The sequence below is a fragment of the Oryctolagus cuniculus genome, chromosome 2, assembly GCF_051225735.1.
Source record: "Oryctolagus cuniculus isolate XC-2025 breed Fujian yellow rabbit chromosome 2, ASM5122573v1, whole genome shotgun sequence".
Classification (NCBI taxonomy): Eukaryota; Metazoa; Chordata; class Mammalia; order Lagomorpha; family Leporidae; genus Oryctolagus; species Oryctolagus cuniculus.
This window is the reverse complement of record NC_142868.1, coordinates 181,763,828-181,780,514: the sequence shown is the minus strand read 5'-3', so window position 1 is coordinate 181,780,514 and position 16,687 is coordinate 181,763,828. Positions and strand designations below refer to the sequence as shown.

The 16,687-nt window shown below is 55.7% G+C and overlaps 1 protein-coding gene across 3 annotated transcripts in view; it reads right to left on the bottom strand.

Annotated features, from left to right (window-relative positions):
• KIF3C (kinesin family member 3C) overlaps positions 1-16,687 on the bottom strand; it is a 48,907-nt gene that overhangs the window by 18,535 nt on the left and 13,685 nt on the right. For 2 of the 3 annotated variants that reach the window (XM_008254660.5, XM_002709977.6), the window contains exons 2-5: positions 7,937-8,038; positions 7,248-7,370; positions 6,215-6,333; positions 5,723-5,839 (exon numbers count right to left, since the gene is read on the bottom strand). In XM_008254660.5, coding sequence (XP_008252882.2) covers positions 5,723-5,839; positions 6,215-6,333; positions 7,248-7,370; positions 7,937-8,038 — 461 coding nt within the window. Of the gene's footprint in view, positions 1-848; positions 5,452-5,722; positions 5,840-6,214; positions 6,334-7,247; positions 7,371-7,936; positions 8,039-16,687 lie in introns of those variants that run through there. The other variant, XM_051843125.3, reaches the window with a different exon arrangement.

Genomic DNA, 16,687 nt, shown 5'->3' with positions numbered 1-16,687 from the left:
TCGGAAGAATCTCCTGGCTCCTGGCTTCAGATCGGCGCAGCTCCAGCCGTTGCGGCCATTTGGGGACTGAACCAGTGGATAAAGACCTCTCTCCCTCTCCCTCTCCCTCTGCCTCTTCTTCTCTCTGTGTAACTCTGACTTTCAAATAAATAAATAAAACTTAAAAAAAAATAGCAAGTTTGGGGGCCAGAGTCGTTTTGTGCAAAAGGTTAAACCACCGTTGGCAGCCCCAGTATCCCATAGGGGTGCCAGTTCCCCATATGGGTGCCAGTTCGAGTGTTCAGCTTCTGATCCAGCTCTCTGCTAATGCACCCAGGAAAGCAGTGGAAGATGGCCCAAGTGCTTGGACCCCTGCACCCATGTAGAAGACCTGGATAAAGCTCCTGGCCTTGGCTTGGCCCAGCCCTGACCCACCCACTGCAGCCATTTGGGGAGTGAACCAGCAGGTGGAAAATCTCCCCATCTCTAGCTCTCCCCCGACCCCTCACCCCAGAACTCTGCCTTTCAAATAAATAAAGTAAGCCTTTAAAAGGGGGGAGGGGCTGGCACTGTGCTATAGTGGGTTAGGCCTTCATCTGTGGCACTGGCATCCCATACAGGCACCAGTTTGAGTCCTGGCTGCTCCCCTTCTGATCCCGCTTCCTGCTTATGTGCATGGGAAAGCAATGGAAGATGGCCCAAGTGCTTGGGCCACTGCATCCACGTGGGAGACCCAGATGTAGTTCCAGACTCTGGGCTTTGACTTGACCCAGCCCTAGCTGTTGCAGCCATTTGGGGAGTGAACCAGCAGATGGAAGATCTTTCTCTCTGTGTGTCTCCCTCTGTCTCTATACCTTTCCATCTTTCTTTTCTTTCTTTTTTTTTTTTTTTTTTTTTAACATTTTTAAGCTTTTATTCAGTGCAAAAGATGCAAAGGAGAGTGAGGGCTTTATCTAAGAGAGAGAGAGGTAAATCTGGGTTCATACTGACTACCAGGAACCAGCCACATGGAGGAGCATCTAGGCCAGGAAACATGGGGGCGGGAGGCCCAAAGGCTACGCACCCTGGAGGCGTAGGGCTGTAGCAAGTCCCGTAATGGCAAAAGGCCAAGGAAAGGAAAGCCTATAACTATACCTTTCAAATACATAACTAAATCTTAAAAAACATAAAATATGGAAAGTTTATTTTCAAATGTTCGCAGACATCACCACTAAATGGACATATTTTCATTCTTTCAATGCCTATCTAAATTTCCCTTAACAAAAACATATATATATATATATTTTTTTGAACAGGCAGAGTGGACAGTGAGAGCAAGAGACAGAGAGAAAGGTCTTCCTTTTTGCCATTGGTTTACCCTCCAATGGCGGCCGCGGCCAGCGTACCGCGCTGATCCAAAGGCAGGAGCCAGGTGCTTCTCCTGGTCTCCCATGGGGTGCAGGGCCCAAGGACTTGGGCCATCCTCCACTGCACTCCCGGGCCACAGCAGAGATCTGGCCTGGAAGAGGGGCAACCGGGACAGAATCCGGCGCCCCGACCGGGACTAGACCCTGGCGTGCTGGCGCCGCAGGCAGAGGATTAGCCTATTAAGCCACGGCGCCGGCCAAAAACATATTACTTCTGCAACTTAACGAAGAGTTATGAGAAATTTAAAAAATATTTATTTTTATTTTAAAATTGTTCTTATTTTGTTTGATAGACATAGAGACAGAGATACAGAGACAGAGAGAGGCAGAAAGAGATCTTCCGTCTGCTGGTTCACTCCTCAAATGCAGACCTGAAGTAGAGATCTGCCCAAAAGCCCAGATCCCAATCCAGGTCTCCACAAAGGTGGCAGGGACCCAAATACTCGAGCCTTCATCTGCTCCCTCCTACAACATTGACCCCAGGGACTTGGACAGCCAGGTACCCGGATGCTGCACTCAACACCTCCCCCAACTTTAAGAAAACATAAAGAAGGGCAGCTCATGAGAGGGGCATTCAGCCTCGTGGCTTAGATGACTGCATCCCACGTCACAGAATCAGGGTTGGATGCGCAGCTCCAGCTCCTGACTCCAGCCTCCTGCTAATACCGACTCTGGGGGCGGCAGGGATGGCTCAAGTAAACGGGCTGCTGCCACCCCCACGGGAGACTGGATGGCATCCCTGCTCCCAGCGTTGGCCCAGCCCTGGCTGCTGTAGGCATCTGGGGAGTGAACCAGCAGATGAGAGCTCCCTTACACTCTCTGCCTCTCAAATAAACAAACAGCCTTTTTGTTTTTTCTTAAGTGTGGAAGTGTGGGGAGCAACTGAGACTAGACTAAGTTACTGGAATTAGGACTTATTCTATGCATCTGCTCTCCCACAACATGGCGCTGAGAGAGAGCAAACAACTTCCACGCAGCTGCCTCGCCAATTCGACTGATAAACTGCAGAAGCCGATCCTGCTCCTGATTGGAGGAGAGCAGTGTGCTCGGCGTGTGGGCAGCAGAGCATGGATTGGTAGAAGAGGACTATAAAGGAGGAGAGAGATAGCATGCACTGGGCAACATCTGAGGAACATCTGAGCAGCCCCTGAGAGAGCCGGCCTGCGGTGTGCCGCCCCTCCGCGGAGGCGGGGGGCCGGCAGCTAACCCGGGACGGCGTCGTTCCTCCGCGAGTAGGGGAACTGGCAGCTAACCCGGGGAGGGCCGGGCAAAAAGAACAGCGCAGGGTGTGGTGTCGTTCCTCCGCGAATGGGGGAGCGACATGGAAGTTCACGGTCATGAAGCAGAAAGCTCATCTTCACTCCAGCCAAAGCCTGCACCAGGCTTAAAGTCTGGATCATGTGACTGATGCAGTTAGAACTGCAGGGACTTCCTTCTGAGAAAGGAAGAAACTCTTCCAGAGAGCACATAACTGCGAATCTCAAATCGACGCCCCTTCTCTGGGGCCAGTGTTGCGGCATAGTGGGTAAAGCCACCATCTGCAGTGCTGGCATCGCACATGGGTGCTGATTTGTGTCCTGGCTGCTTCATTTCCAATCCAGCTCCCTGCTAATCTGCTTGCCAAAGCAGCAGCAATAGCCCAAGTGCTCGGGCCCACTGCATCCACATGGGAGCCCCAGATGAAGCTCCTGGCTCCTGGCTCCAGTACGGCCCAGCCCTGGATGTTCCAGCCATTTGGGGAGTGAACCAGCAGATGGAAGATCATTCTCTCTCTCTCTCTCTCTCTCTCTCTCTAACTCTGCCTTTCAAATAAATAAATAAAACTTAAAAGAAAAAAAAAAGAGGCATGAAGAAACACGACAATGGGGAAGAGGGGATTATCACAAAGGACATTGTTGGGGAACAGACAAAAATTAAAAGTAAACTTGCACTATGTTATTCTAGAATCCCCATCCCCTGAAGTGGATTATTGCACTGTAGTGACCTAAAAGAGCGTCCTCATTCTCAGGAAATGCAGGCAAGGGGCCAGGCTGTCCACAACTCAACGCCAAATGATGGGGGGGGGGGCAGTAAGGGAAGAATTAATAATGTTGCAAAAGTGTTAACAATTTGATGAAGGGCTCAAAGAAATTCTTTGTACTATTCTTTTTTTTTTTTTAAGATTTATTCATTTGTTTACTTTGAAAGGCAGAGTTATACGGAGAGGGGGAAACAGAGAGAGAGAGAGAGAGAGGAAGAGATAGCTTCCATTTGCTGGTTCACTCCCCAAATGGCCACAATAGCTGGGGCTGGGCCAGGCCAAAGCCAGGAGCCAGGAGCTTCTTCTGGGTCTCCCGCATGGGTAGCAGGGACCCAAGCACTTGGACCATCTTCCACTGCTTTCCCAGGTGCATTAGCAGGAAGCTGGGTCAGAAGTGGAGCTGTCAAAACTCAAAGCAGTACTCATATGGGAAGCACACATGCCAGGTGACAGCCACACCAGCTGAGCCACACAAGCCCCAGAACTTTTTTTTTTAAGATTTAATTATTTGAGAGAGAGAGAGAGAGAGTCCACCTGCTAGTTCACTTCTCAAATGGCCTCAACAGCCACATCTAAGCCAGGCTGAAGTCAGGAGCCAGGAATGCCATCTGGGTGGCAGGGCCTAAGTACACTATTGCTTTCCCATGGGTATTAGCAAGGAAAGGGATCAGAAGCAGAGCAGCCAGTACCATAATATGGACTGCCTGCATCACAAGCAGTGGCTTAACCTACTGCACCACAATTCTGGCCCCTCTTTGTATTATTCTTACGTTTCAAATTAAAATGTTAAAAAAAAAAAAAAAAGAATGTTGGGCCAGAGTTGTGGCACTGGGCTAAGCCACCACCTGTGATGCCAGCATCTCACATAGGCATGAGTTCAAGTCCCAGCTGCTCCTTCTGATTCAGCTCCCTGCTATTGTGCCTGGGAAAGCAGTGGAGGGGAGGTCCAAATACTTGGGCCTCTGCCACTCATGTGGGAGACCCGGATAAAGCTCTTGGCTCCTGGTTTCAGTCTGGCCCAGCTTTAGCTATTCAGACCATTTGAGGAGTGAACCAGTGCATGAAGATTTTCTCCTCTCTCTTTCTCTCTCTCACTTTGTCTTCCAAATAAATAAAAATCAATCTTAAAAAAAAAGTCACCTTACAGCCTCGCCTCTCACCCCATCTGACACTCAGCATACTGATGGCATGACTACAACCAATGTAAAAAAATTTCCCCCACCTGCAAGCTTGCAAGCCAGGCACTTGCATGAGCACCAGATAACCAACAGAGCAGAAACCCCACCAGCATCCGCCTCTAGCAAGCCGCACTGCAGCAGTGGGGTCGAAGCCTGGCCTCGCGGCAGTCACCTGGACGCCTTGAGCAGGAGGAAACCACAAACCATGAGCCCTGAGATGTAGCAAGAGCCTGCAAGTGAGGCTGTCTGTAGCCCCGCCTCACGGGCAGTTCTGGCTGTGGCCAGGGTGAGGAGCTCTGCAGCACACGGCGTACGGCTGAGTCCCTGCTTTGGTTAGGAAGGCGGGTTTGAGTCCAAGATGACAGCAGTGGAAAGTCCTCTACCGGTGGACTTGGCCCTTACACACCTGTGCAGGGTCACGGTGGCTCAGCCTTTCAGGAACTGGATTAAGCAGGCATCCAGTGCTCCCATGAGAAGCTCCAGACCTCTTGCCAGCTTCCCATCCCAGATTTGGGGACTTGTGCCCTAGCTTGGCAGTCCTAGGATAGGGAGAGCGAAGCATCTTCCAGAAGCGCCTTGCTGTCCAGCCTCTGAAGCGGACAGTGGCTCAGCTGGGGGAGGCAGTACCTCCGCTGGGCTTGAATAGCCTATTGGCTTGCTATTCAAGGCCACCAGCAGAGGGCACTGCACACCCAGCCAATGGACGCAGCTGCCCATCAGCGCTAGGACGCGGAAACAGGTGGAAATGCTGACTCACCCAGCTGAAACCGGCTGGAGAGGCTGCATGGCACCTCTGCCATGTCACGATCCAGTTACTTCTCTGTATTCCCACTGGACTGCGAGCCGTCTGCAGGATCTCATGCAGTACCTGACACACAGTAGGGCTCGGTACATGCTAGCTACAGTTGCTGTGTTTGGCACCTGCACCCCAGGCCAGTGCATCTCATTTCTTTTTACAGAACACCCCTCCTGCATGGAGATCCCTGCACACTGGGTCCCAAGCGTCCTCCAGCTGCGTCCTCCCTAGCTCTTCCCCCTGCCACACAACACCTGTCTCTCTGCAGGCTGGGCCTCAGGCCCCTGAGCAGCCCCAGGCCAAGCCTGCCAAGCCCTGGGTGGACACCAGGTAGGGGACTCACGCTCCAGCTGGCACCAGCGGCTGGAACTTCCACTGCTCCTCCTCGCAGTCCAGGAAAAGGCGGTTCATGATCTTGTTCTTCTCCTCGGGGGGGATGAAATTCTCGATGATCAGGTACCTGCAGGCGGGACAGAGGTGGGGATGCAGACGGCAGTGCAAGGCTGCCTAGGGCCTGGGGGCTGAAGGGTCAGAGCAAGGAGCGGTGAAGGTGGGAAACCAAAAGAGCTGGGGGAAGGGGTCCTTACAGTCTTAAAAAACACACTGAATGCAAAGGTTGAAGGGTGGGGCCAGCACCCAGCATGCACTGGGGCTCATCAGATGCAGACAGCAGAGATGGCGGAAGCTGCAGAGGTGGGCCTGTCCCTGTCTCTCAGGCACACCTCACTCCTTCCACATGGACCTGGGCGTGAGGGCACCGTCAGAAGGGGGCCTCCGGGAAAAAGAAGCATCTGGCAGGGGACCCAGAGCAGTGGGGAGCAGCGGGGGCCCCTACTTGAGCTTCAGTTCCCGGGTCTGCTCGTTCTGCGCCTCCTCCAGGTCCTGCCGCACGCGGATGTACTCGTCGTGCTGGTCCTGGATCTCCGCCTTCACCGCCTGCAGCTTGGCGTAGAGCTGGGTGGGGACACAGGCAGCTCAGAGGCTGCTCGGGGCTGCAAAGAAGCTCCGGTCCACAGGCTGGGCCCTGAGGACGCTGGGGAGCCCGGCCCGAGCTGCCCGCTGCTGCCCCACCCACTGGGAATCTGGCCCGGCCACTCAGAGGGCTGCCCTGTGCCCCTTCACTGAGCCGGTGGCCCCGACCTGCCATCCGCACCAGAGATGCTCAGACTGAAGGGAACTTTGGGTCTGACCTTTTTTACAGATGAGGAAGCTGAGGCTTAGATTTGGCCAAGATCTGGCTGACTTGTGCAAAGAGCAGGAACTGGGACCTGGGCCTCACTTGGAGACCTGGGCTCCCAGACGGAGGTCCCGAGTGAGGTGGGAAGGGGACGTGCCGCTCCTGCCTCTCCAGGTGCTCTGCACGGTGGGCGTGACGGCAGCACTGGCCTCCCGCTCCACAGCCGACCCACCGTGCTGGGCCCTGGTTGGCTCTGGGCCATCCACATCTGCAGCCTTGAGGGCTCCCCAGGTTCTTCCCAGAATCCCAGGTACGCATTGTCCCTGCTGCAGCCTGGGCCGGGTCTGTGAGCAGATCCCTGTGCCATGCCCCATCACGGGGGCTCGTGCTCCCTCCCTGAGCACACCCTGCATGGGTCTCCACACCCAGGTCTCCTACACCCTGGCGACACCGGGGGGTGGGGGTGGGGGTGGGGTTACGCAGGATGGTGAGGACGGCAACTCCGGGGAGCGGCAGTGACAGCTCCTGACCCATGAACCCCCAGCCCTGGCCAGGGGCTCTATCCCAGGCCACATGGGAGGGACTCCTCCCTCCCTGGCAAGCACCAGCAGTGTAGGCAGTGTGACGGGCAGACTGGGGAGGTGGCTCCCGGGGCCAGCCGCCCTGCCGGCACCCTGCCGCTGCCTCTCACCTTCTTGAGCTTCTTGGTCTTGGCCTCCACCTCCTGCTGCAGGGACGTGTAGGTGCCCCGGAGCTCCATGGTCTCCTCGTCTCGGAGCAGCATCTCCTGCTGCATCTCCCGTTCTCGGCGTTTCTAGGCCAAGGCAGAGCAGCGGGCTCACTGGGCGGCACGGAGCCCAGGGGACCAGCTTGCTCTGCCTTCCAGGAGACGCGGCGTCAGATGCCAAGGGGGAGAAGCAGGCATCTTGTGCCCACGTCTACCGCTCCCCAGGCATAAGTGGAGCCCCTTGGAACCTCCTTGTGTGGACGGAGAGACCCCAGCCCTGAGGGCTGGCACCCTCCAGGGGCAGCAGGCACACAGACGGATGCCCACCACACCGGCTTCCAAGCTGCCTCACCCTCTCCTCGTGTGATTGCACGGCTCGTTGGTAACCAATGAACAGGTTCTTGACGATTTATGAAAGAATCTCGCAGTCGGCAAGATTCACATCTTTGTGGAAGGCCCTGGGATTGGTCCCAGGTGCTCTGTGCAGGCTGGCAGCATCATGGAGGGCAGTGCCCCCACGGGATCCAGAGAGGCACAGCTGAGATTCTCAGCCCTGGCGTTTCAGGGGCCCCAAGTCCATGACAGCTTCCCGCCCTTCAGCCCCCAGACACGACTGTGTGGCGACGAGGGGACCTGAGCCCTGGCAGCCCTACCTGCTCGGCAATCTCCTGCCTCTTGAGTTCCAGCATCTTCTGCTGCTCGTTGGTGTGATCCATGATGTTCCTGCCCCCGATGAGCAGCTTGCTCTCCATGGCCTGGGACAGAGAGGCGGTCAGAGACGGGCTTCCCCAAGGGTCACAGCGCTCACCCTACTTGAGGTTTTGCTTCCCTGCTCTGTGGTCCATCAAGCAGCAGATGCAAGACGGGGCATCTGGGCCCCCCTGGCCCTCAGCTGGAGACAGAGACTCCCTCTCCAGCCTCTCCGGCCCCAGCACAAGGCTCCCATTGTCAGCTGGGCCATTAGCGAGGCCAAGAGAGGAAACCCCTCAGGGAACACAGGGCACCTGATCCGTTTGCTTTGGATACAGAGGGATGCCGCGGCTGGGAGGAGGCCGGGGGCAGCAGTCTAACCCCGGCAGCTGGGCCCCAGCTGGCAGGTCAGCAGGGAGGAGATGGAAGATACACTCACTGGGCGGCCCAGCCCTCGCGCTAACTGGCTTCTGGCTCAGGAAGCTCTCAACACAGGCTGCAGGAGAGGGTCTCATCTTTGGCTGGCCTGGGAGGCAGAAGAAAAACCCAAGGGAGAAGATGCTGCAGCAATCGGGGGCAGTTTGGGGCCCTGCAGGCAGCGTGAGCTTTGCATTCAGCCAGAAAGATGTGGTTCAACCCACCAGCCTCGAGCCCCTGGGTGGGTTTCTCCCTCGGGTTCTTTCCTCTGTGGAATGGGGACCACACAGTCCATGCTCCAGGAAGGCCAGCAAACATTTGCAGAGTGCCCACTACTTTGCAAGGTGCTGAGCTCAGCCCTCAGCAGCTATCATCTCCATCCGCCCTTCCCCGGGCAAAGGAAAGAACTATTCCTCTCCCCCTATAACAAAGGCAGAGGGGAGATTTGAACCCAGCACCCCGGTCTCACCCAGTGAGCCCCGTGCTATGTGGAACCCATGTGAGTGCTTGGCACAGATACTCAGCAGGTGCTTCTTGAATCCCAGACTGAAACCAGAGGGAACTGTGTGCACCATGACTCCACAAAACTCACCTTCACCGCGGCCAACAGGAGGCGCTGCCCCCGCGGCACCCAGCCGTCCTTTGCTTCCACCCCAGGCCTCCTGGAAGGCTGAAATCACCTTGAGCCACCCAAAGAAACTGGCCGCCGCCCCACTGGAACTCTTCCCTGCGGAACCAGCTGACCTGCCTGAGGCTTTCACAGTGGGGAGTTGTGGGAGGGTGCAGGGAGCACACCACTGGGGACAGAGCAGGACAGGGGCTCAGGGCTGCCCTGGGGAGGTCAGAGGCTGGGCTGTGTGAAGATGCCAGGGGACAGAGAGCAAAGCTGGGGCAGTCAGAGAGGCTCGAGCCTCGTGCCAGCCACCCCGGTCTTGGGGGCCAAGGAGAGAGGAAGGGGCCCCGGGCAGCCCCCTGCTCTCCTCTCAGTAGACTCCCCACTGACCCCATCACCACGGCGCAGACCTAACTCACCTGATTCCTTCTCTCTCAAGGCCGGCCCCTGCCTGACCCTGCAAGTGAGCAGCTCGCCTCCCGCTTCCTGGCCCCACACCCGGCCAGCCCCACAGTGCCATCACACCTGCTTCCTGGGGGGGCTGACACCAGAGGCACCTTTCCCTGACACCTGCTGCCTCTCCACACTCCTCCTGACTCACCTGGCTCCTCGCTGCCTCAGTTTCCCCTTCCACCTGTCCATCACATGACACCTGGGGTAACCCACCAATCACACAAGCATGAACAGCTGCTCCTCGCTGCAGCTACCTAGTGGTTTCCCTTCAGGATGAAATCTCGGATCTGCAGTTACAGGCCGGGGGCTGGAGCCTCCCAGGCCTGCTCACCGTGTACCCGGGTCTGGCCCTCCAGCTTTTTTTTTTTTTTAAGGTTTATTTATTTATTTGAAAGGCAGAGTTACAGAGATGTAGAGGCAGAGAGAGAGAGAGAGAGAGAGAGAGAGAGAGAGAGAGAGAGAGAAATCTTCTATCCACTGGATCACTCCCCAAAGTTGGGCCGATCCAAAGCCAGAAGCTTCTGGGTCTCCCACGTGGATGCAGGGGCCCAAGGACCTGGGTCGTCTTCTACTGCTTTCCCAGGCCACAGCAGAGAGCTGGATGGGAAGTGCAGCAACCGGCACTACAGGAAGTGGCTTTACCCGCTATGCCACAGTGTCGTCCCTGGCCCTCCAGCTTCGCTGAGAGCATTCCTTGACATGTTGTGGAACGTACAAGCCCGGGTTCTTGCTTCCCCCCCACTCCCATCGGGAAAACTGCCACTCATCTTGGGAGAACTCTGGTTCCCTCCCGCTGCGTTTCGGGCCTCCTGGACTAGAAGGGCAGAGCCATTCCTGAGCCCCAGCCCGTCTCCCCGGGAGCACCTCCGGGAGCCATACCTTACTCACACCTCAGGGTCCTGGGCTCAGCACAGAGCTTGGCACACAGCAAGCGCTCAATAAGCATTTGAGGAACCCATGGGCATCCTTGAGGTGACCCAGAGGAAGTCCCAGGTCCTTCTGGGGGGCTGTCTTACCCAGAAGAGGCCCCATCTCTCTCCCAGTCTCTCCTCCACTGACCGATCAGCCTAAACTACTGCAGGCTCTGAGCACCTGGGAGACCCAGCAGGGGTGCGAGGCTGGTGTAAGAGACAGCAGAGGAACCATGGGGAGGAGGCCCCACTGTGAGGGCTGTGGACAGCTGACCACTCCAGCCGCCAGGTAATGGAACCTTCAGGGGCCTGATGTCTGGCCTGGTCTCCAGATCGGGGCGGGGGTCGGGGGGCACTTGTCCACTTGGGCCTTGAGTCCTTGCGTCTTCCTCAGCGTTCCGACTCTGGCATTCTTTGTCTGCCATCTGAGAACAAGGCGCGGGCTCCTGGGGTGGGCCTTTGGTGCACTGGCTACGATGCCATTTGGGATGCCTGCGTCCCGGGTCAGAGCCCCTAGCTTCAAGTCCAGGCTCCACTCCTGATTCCGGCTTCCTGCTTATATTCACCCTGGGAGGCAGCAGGTGATGGTTCAAATGCATGGGTTCCCTGACACCCATGTGGGGGACCCCAGCTGCGGCATGCATTTGGGGAATGATCTCGTGGATGGAAGATTTCTCTGTCTCTCTGCCATTCAATAAAATAAAAATAATTAATTTTTAAGAAGACACTGGTTCTCAAACATAGCTGCGTATTCAAATCCCCTGGGGAGCAGACCTGGACAGAGAACCCTGCCCAACCCCCTGACCCCCACGTGACCTGCACATTTTCCCCCCACGTGACCTGCACATTTTCCTGTGTGGAAAGGACAGCTTTTTTTTTTTTTTTTTTTTTTTTTTTTTTTTTGACAGGCAGAGTGGACAGTGAGAGAGAGACAGAGAGAAAGGTCTTCCTTTGCCGTTGCTTCACCCTCCAGTGGCCGCCGCGGCCGGCACACCACGCTGATCTGATGGCAGGAGCCAGGTGCTTTTCCTGGTCTCCCATGGGGTGCAGGGCCCAAGCACTTGGGCCATCCTCCACTGCACTCCCGGGCCACAGCAGAGAGCTGGCCTGGAAGAGGGGCAACCGGGACAGAATCCGGCGCCCCGACCGGGACTAGAACCCGGTGTGCTGGCACCACAGACAGAGGATTAGCCTAGTGAGCCGCGGCGCCGGCCAGAAAGGACAGCTTTAGCGCCCTCCTGCTCACACCAGCATTTTCCCAGTGCAGGCTAGTGAGGTTCAGGAGCCCACCCGGGGTCACAGCACAGCCGTAACACGTGAGTGAAGAATCCAGAGCTGGGCCTGCGTGGCTCCGAAACCGAGGCCCTTTCTATTGCGGTCATGGCGCTAAGTGATGAAGCAGCAGAACCTATTAAAGGAAATCAACCTGTTCCCTGCGAGACAAGGTCCTGCGTGACCAACCTCTGGAGCCCCTTCAAACAGGGACAGGACAGCCTGCTGCTGTGCTCAGGGAGGCCAGAGGTGACTCAGAGCGACCCGGGCGGGGCGAGGGGATGCAGCACAGGGACGGGGAGGTGATTTCGGGAACGGACACAGGCACCGCTCCAGATGAAAAAATGCGCCAGTGATGAATGACCTCTGCTGGGCGCTGTGCAAGACAGCGCACGCGTGAAACACACCAGACTCCCCGGAGGCCCCCAGAGGCTTCTGGCGGTAAAATGCAGGGCAATTTCCAGGCTGTGTGTGCTGACAAAGAAATGGCAGATCAGGGCCAGTCACACTTTTACATCTTGGGGGGGAGCGATGCTCACTCCACTCAAATGATAGCTGAGAGCCATCAGTTATGAGCCAGGAAAAAATGGTGGCGGGGGCAGGGAGGGCTGGGGTGGAGTAACTCTACTGTTCCCGGAAGATACTGGCCTAACCCTAGCTAAAAGCGCAGCAGCACTTGGCCAGGCACTGGCACCAAGGCTTTCCAGAAACAAGACATAATCTGTCCGCCAAAAGTCAGGAGGATGCTGATCTGGAGTGCTGTGCACAGTCCCCCGCCTGCCCCTCGAGACTGGAAGCAGAGGGTGTGATCTGGAGTGCTGTGCACAGTCCCCTGCCTGCCCCTTGAGACTGGAAGCAGAGGGTGTGATCTGGAGTGCTGTGCACAGTCTCCCGCCTGCCTCTCTGGAGACTGGAAGCAGAGGGTGTGATCCGGAGTGCTGTGCATAGTCTCCCCCCGTCTCTCCAGGGACTGGAACCGGAGATGCCTCAGGGCTATTCTGAGACTTAGGAAATAGGACTCTTGCCTTTCAAAGACAAAGAAAGGTTAAGAGGACCTGTCTGGAAACCAAGCAATCCAAAGACCCAAATGGAGCGACAGGGGAAGTTCCAGGCTTTCCCAATCAATCCTGGAAAGAGCTTATCCCTGGAGCTTTCTGGAGAAACAAAAGGAAGTTTTACCACTTATATGAAAAAGACTCATGAAATGTATTATCTCAAGAGTCGGCAGAGGATTAAATATGGAACAGTTTAGGAAGGGGTTGGAAGGACACATTTTTACCTATTATTGTCTTCGTCTTTCAGAGAAAAAAAAATGTAGATATCAAAGTAACCACAGAAATAAAACGAAGCGAGCAGCTTCACCTATGTCCTGCCTCGACTACTCAGCTGCTTCCATTTCCCTCCTTCCTCGGAGCTGTCCATACGCACACTTCACTTTCACCGCCACAGACACGGGATAAACACGCCTACAAGCTCTGTCCTGCTAGTTCCATTTCATCTAATTGTCCAAGCATTTTGTTACTTCTGTGAAGTTTATGCTTGTAGTTTTAATGGTGTTTAAAGCGGATAATCTGTACAAATTCGTATATTTCATTAACCCCAGAAGATGGTCAGGTTGTTTACAGTAAACATTTGCACGTGTAAGTTTTTGTTTTCTTGTTGCTGACTTTCTTACAAGGCAATCTCAGGACTACAGAAAGGGGAGAGAGATCTCATGGGCCTTGGAATAGCTTACCAAGTTAGCCTTTCCAATGGTTTCCAGCACTTCAACACTGTTCGCAGTAAGTAACAGAACTACTTCCACTGCAGCCTCACTAGCATGAAATAACAGCTCAAAAATGCATTACTGTAATAGATACAAAATGGAACCTACATTTATATTATGTTCTCTATAACTTTCCTTAAAAAAGATGCATTTGAAAGGCAGGATGGCAGAGAGAGAGTGAGAGACAGAAAGAGATCTGCAATCCACTGGTTCACTCCCCAAATGTCCACAACAGCCAGGGCTGGGTAAGGTTGAAGCCAGGAGCCAGAAATCCCATCCAGGCCTCCCACGTAGGTGGCAGGGCCCCCAGCTAAGTGGGTCATCATCTGCTGCCTTCCAGGAGCCTCAGCAGGAAGCTAAGTCTGGGACTCGAGTCGGCACTCTGAGATGGGATGTGGGCACACCTAGCGGTAGCTGAACCTGCTACATCACACTGCCTGCCCTCTTTTCCCAACACACCCTTTTGTGCTGTTTAGGGTGATTTATTTATTTGGGGAGCACAGAAATAGAGAGGGGACAAGGGAGGGAGGAGGGCGGGGAGGGAGGGAGAATGTGTGTTCTCATCTGCTGATTCATTCTCCAAATGCCCGCAACAACCCACAACAACCCGGGCTGGGCCAGGGCCCAAGCTAGGAGCTGAGAATGCCATCCCATCGGGGTGGCAAACCCAATCACCTGAGCCATCACCAGAGCCCGGAATTAAACCCGGCACTGCAGTGTGGCAGGCAGCTGTCTTAGCCGCCAGGCTGAATGCCTGCTCCCTTGTGGCTGATTTTTGGCTGAGGGGATGGATCTCTTATTCCAAGCAGAGATCTTTGCTGATTCAGCTTCCACCTTCCCTGGCTACGCTACCCTGGGCCCATGCATCCTCACACCACGAAGGCCGGCACCTCCCCTGGTTCCTGAACCCATCTGAGATTGCAGACAGAATCGGAACTGCCCATCAGGGCCAGGGCCTGATGTATTGGCCGAGGCTCCTGGGTCCCCACGCCCCGGCCCCCCCCTCATTCCCATGACGTGATTCTCAGGACTGGTTCCTGCAAACCTGCGTGCAGGTCAGGTCTCCTTGGACACAGAACTCTCTTCCAGCTCTCTCCTGCTAGCTGGGCCCTGGGTTTCCTGCAGAGAACTGTGGGTGACGACAGTCGTTGCCCACCTATTCCCCTGTCTAGCCGCGCTGGGACCCGGCACGGACGTGGTCTGAATGACAACCATGCCTGCCTTCTCGCTTCCGTGCCAAGTCTGGCCCAGGCACCCCAACCCACACACACTCAGCCAGGCAGGCTGACAGACCCAGCCTTGTGCTGGAAGAGTGGGCTGGCTCGGGTGTGAAATCTGTGTGTGTGCTGGGGGTAGGGGGTGATGCTCAGTACCAGTGCAGGGTCTCAGCCCCCTTCCCCCAGTCTCAGTCCATGCAGTCTGCTTTACCCCCACGCTTTGAAATACGTCCCACACAAGATCCCTTTCTTTGCTTAGAGACCAGGTTGTTTTTTTCCCTTTTGTTTTCCCCATTTCTCAGGATAGCAGTGGCCACCTCCTCCTTGGCTGTGGGGATCTCAATCCTTAACCACCACCTATGGAGGGCAGGGAGGGCCCAGGTTGCCTTCAGCCGCTCAAAGCGATTCAGGCTGGGGTGAACAAAGCAGAGAGCCTGGGAATCTGTTCTGAGACCCCAGGAAAAGCCCCCTGGAGCTCTCAGCTGCCCCGTTAATGCTTCCTTTGTGATCTTTCAGAGCAAAAGAGTAGAGGTGGGTGGTGCCGGGAGACAGAACTGGGTTTGGTCTGGCTACCGCTAAGTCAGTCCAGTGTGACTAAAAGGCCAGCGGAGGCTGTGAGGGTAGAGGTGATGGGGCTGGGCGCCCAGGCCACCACCACCTGACACTCAAGAGGACACAAATCCCAGGGAAAACCAGAGGAACCAGGACTCACAGACCCCCATGCTATGCCTCACAGATGAGGATATGGAAGCTGGAGGAGTCCTCTGAGCTGCGGGTTCCCAGTGAAGGGCAAGAGCAGCTGCCCCTCCACGGGCTGTGCCTTCCCAAGTAACTTCCCAATATGATCAAGGCCCTGGTGCCAAGAATCAGTGCAGGTAAGCCGCTGTGACAATGAACAGCCAGAAACACAGCAGGGACCACCCCGGCTTGCAGACACGGCCCGGGACACAGGAGTAACTGGGGCACACATCCAGAGGGAGAAGGAGGCCCCAGGACCCCAGTACTGATCTGGAGAGCCAGAAAGGAGACACTCGCTGCAGCCAGCCACTCTTCTGGGAAGATATCATCAGCAGGATGATGTTCCCAAGGACACAGGAGGCGAACTGCTCTGCTCGGCCACTGCCGCCTAATCTACGACATTCTGCAGGAGACAGGAGTCTCAGATGCAATTTGCCATGTGCCTGAGGCTGGGCTGGGCCCTTTTTACACTAATTACCCTGTCTCAGCATCGCTAGGACCTTATGAGATAATGATTAGGATCTCCATTTGACAGACGAGGAGAGCAGGGCTCAGACAGGCGATTTGCTCAAGGTCATGGAGCCAGTAAATAGCATGGTGGATTTGAACACCAGCCTCCCAACCCAAGTGCGACGCCCTTTTCTCCATGCACAGCCTTCTTCTGGGTTCAGGCACCCTAGAGAAAGCTCTGTCCCTTCACCAACCCAGGAAGCACCAGGGAAGCTCGGGGTACCACTTTCTCCTCCAGCTGAAAGAGAGTCCTGATGGAGATGCACCTGCCCGAGTGAGGCTCTCACGGGGCCTCTGGGGGAAGCGGCTTCGAGCTCTTGACCGTGGGCTGGAGAGAGCATGTTAGTACCACCAGAGAGCCAGACAGAGGCCAAAGCCTGAGCACTCACAGAAAGGGCTACCCACAAGTCCCATGGTGGTATGACAAACAGCATCGGCCATGTCAGAGCACCCTGGTCCCCTGACACCCTGGCACCCTCTCTGCTGCAAAATCCACAGCATCAGCCCTCTGGACTTCAGTTTTCTCAACTGTAAAATGGGCGTGAGTACCCTGCCACTTTGCACGGGAAGCTGGATAACAGTTGGCAAAGTGCTGAGTAGATGACAAAATGCAATCAAAGGTTGGCGGCTGCTCACGCACTCGGTGCCGCACTGATGCTCACCGGCCGCTCACCGCAAAAAAGCCAAGTCAACGGCTGAGCTCGACAGAGCAGCCCTTTCCGCCACAGGCCTAGTTCTCCTTTTCCAGCCCCCCCCCCCCCCCCACCGGCCGCGGTCTTGAGGAGTCAGCAGTGAGAGAGACAATGGGGGCGGCACGG